The 2,842-nt window shown below is 35.7% G+C and overlaps 1 protein-coding gene across 2 annotated transcripts; it reads right to left on the minus strand.

Moving 5' to 3' along the window:
* Positions 1 to 18: 18 nt before the first annotated feature.
* On the minus strand, positions 19 to 2,727 carry LOC111375741 (ent-kaur-16-ene synthase, chloroplastic-like). Of its 2 annotated transcripts, XM_022998607.1 has the most exons (9): positions 2,531 to 2,727; positions 2,144 to 2,196; positions 1,748 to 2,033; positions 1,486 to 1,666; positions 1,131 to 1,348; positions 840 to 960; positions 609 to 706; positions 294 to 520; positions 19 to 184 (listed from the first exon to the last, which is right to left on the minus strand). In XM_022998607.1, exons 1-9 carry the CDS (start codon positions 2,583 to 2,585, stop codon positions 68 to 70), a joined length of 1,356 nt encoding a protein of 451 aa, XP_022854375.1. In that variant the 5' UTR covers positions 2,586 to 2,727; the 3' UTR covers positions 19 to 67. The 2 variants fall into 2 exon arrangements, with proteins under 2 accessions (XP_022854375.1, XP_022854376.1); XM_022998608.1 differs by lacking the exon at positions 2,531 to 2,727 and having other exon boundaries at positions 1,748 to 2,044; positions 2,144 to 2,195.
* Between the last annotated feature and the right edge of the window lie 115 nt (positions 2,728 to 2,842).

The raw sequence follows: 2,842 nt of genomic DNA on the forward strand, positions 1-2,842 counted from the left end.
AAAAAAAATGTAAAAGAAAGAAATAGAAACAGTACATTTTCAACTGAAGGAAATATAAATGAGACATTTACCAATATGCAGTTTTCAGAATTCTTGTATTGTCTAATTTGTAATTCTCTATATTTCTCCTGTTTGCAATCCGTTCTAAAGTTGCATAAAAGGGATATTGGAGAATAGTTTTAACCTGAAATTACTTACTGTCAGTGACTTCTTTCCCATTTCTCATGTCAGATTAAGTTAGACTTACAATCAACCCTTGGGATCTCAACTACAACTGGGTAAATAAGACAAACCTCTTGGTCAATGTGTCTGCCAAGGATACTCGAATATGTTGTACCACTGCTTATTTTCTGTTCAAGTAGATGTTTAAACCTCAAATTTTGTTTCTCCAGTGCAAATTCATTTGGATGTAAAATCATTTCGGATGCCCCATATGATTCAAGGATCATATATATGTCTTTTGTATGTCCCCCAAAAGAACTGGAAAAGCATTCTGCTTCTAGAATTTCTGTTAACAGATCTGCAAGGCAACACGAAAACAATTGGAAATTTCTGAAGCTCTTTCTCTTCAAAACAAAACAAAAAGAGATTTCTGTTTCCAAAGTAACCTGAAGATACATCATATCCATTCATTCTCAATAGTCTAAATGCCAAAGCAGAAGTAGAAGCCTCCATGAATATCTCTTCTTCACCCTGCAGCCAGCATCTTTCAAGGGATAATGTCAAGAGACAACATAACTTGACAAAGTTTTTAGACATCAAAAATCAACTTCATATTTCATATCACAGTACAGGTTACTACAATAAATACATTGTAGACATGTATATATTATAGTTACCTGTATGTTTCATCCAATACAGTCTGTATTTCCTTCCTAAAATGCCGGCTAATCCCTAATCTTTCAAGATTATCAACCAGGCATAGTTGCTCATATATGTTAAGAGGGTAAACTGCTGGGACTGAAAAGGATAAAGATGCTAATTAGTATTCAAGAATATGTTAAGATGGCTGCTTTCACTAAACGCAAATAAACCTACTCAATTTATTGTAGAAATTTTTTGAAATTAGACCATGCAAACTAGAAAAACTTTTTCTTGGATAAAGGAACAGATTACTCGATCTAAATTACCTGCATTGCCAAACTTCTTCAAGGCTGATTTAAGGTAATTGAGGGAGCTAGGATTATGGAGGTGAATAAAAGCTGAAGCCGTCGTGGATGGGCAATTGAAAAGTGATCCATTTGTCCTTTGATATTTCATAACTGATTCCCAGTTCTGTAACTTCCCCATCCCTTCTGCAACATATGCTAAGTACGCTTCCCTCTCTGCTGAGTGGCTTTGGTAAGATCTAGATAGTGGGATGGCCATGTCAAAAAAATACAGATATTTCGAGTACATTAATTCAATTTTCACGCACTGCTGGATCACTGAAACCATTATTAAAATGGATTTCCCATTCAGCAAAAGAAAATCAATAAATTGTACCTCTTAAGTTCCAAATCTCTCTTATGAATCAAATCATTTAGAATTGTTGTGTCAAGACAAAGGTTCAAAGACAAGTCTTTGGCATATTCAAGCATGCCAGGAAATATGATATCATATCCAACAGGAGAGAGCTGGTGATCATCAGTAGCTGAAGCAAAATGCAACTCAATAAAGTGTACACCTGCAAAACAAGGAATGCTTATCAACCTGTTGAACTTAAATAAAGATCAAGTTGTATTTAGAAAGCACAAGTAACAATTACCCCTGCTAATTTGTTCGTCGCCAATGCCCCATCTTTTAAGCGCAAGAACACACGCCAATGTAGAAGAGATGATATCTTTTAGCAGTAAGGATTGATGGTGGGGAAGAGCCCATGAACCATCATGGAGCTGGTTTTCTAGCAACCAATTTACACATCCTGGGAAACAAGGTTCTTGTGAGGAATGCGGAGAAGGAACCATAGCGACCCATGCTGTGTCATACGACGAAATGCTGAGTTCAGCCTCATGAAACAGCTTTGTTATTCTTTCCTTAGCCTCATCAAAGCACTGTTAAAACTCTTCGCAATATCAATCAACGCATTCCTCATTATGATAGCTTAGTTACTTAGTACATGAACTTTAAAAATGGGGAAAATAAGGAAATCATTAACCATTACCAATGAGGTAGGTTTAGCTGATGCCACAACTTCGACTCCCGAGTCCAACGAAGCTGTTTGAAAGATTAAAAAGTACAATTTAGTACTCGTTTATCGACAATTCTATAACACAAAAATGAAAAACTCCACAATCAATCGTTACCATTACATGCATTACACTGAAATGAAACACAAAGTACAATGACAAGCATGAACGATAAATTGTTTAAATTTATTTATTGGTTCCGGACAAAACTACTACAGAACCCATAAAATTGTCGCTACGATTACAGCCAAATGGGATAAAAACACCCACCAAATTTAATTTTAATGTTTCGATCAAAAGAAAAATGAAATCCCGAATTAGTAGTACACAAAGAAAAAACTTCTAGATAAAAAAGAAGGAACCTGAAACAGAGGGTTTGGTGCGAAAAGGCAGAGAGTTGTAGATGTGGAGAGACATGGTAGATTCCAGCAAAATATAATTGAATAAGTTAAATTAAGCACATATATGAAGTGGAAGACTGGGAGGCTGCGGACAAAAGTTGGGAAAGGTGGAGGAAGGAGGAATCAGGAACCCACGATACGCTTTTCTGAAGACGGCCAAGTTACCAACTTTTCTTTTATTTATGTTAAATTACTGCTTGTACACAGAGCTAATTGCTCCAACCATCGTTCATATCTTTAATTGGTCATTAAAATTTAAAATATCGAATTCTG

Source organism: Olea europaea, unplaced genomic scaffold, assembly GCF_002742605.1.
Source record: "Olea europaea var. sylvestris unplaced genomic scaffold, O_europaea_v1 scaffold14099, whole genome shotgun sequence".
Lineage (NCBI taxonomy): Eukaryota > Viridiplantae > Streptophyta > Magnoliopsida > Lamiales > Oleaceae > Olea > Olea europaea.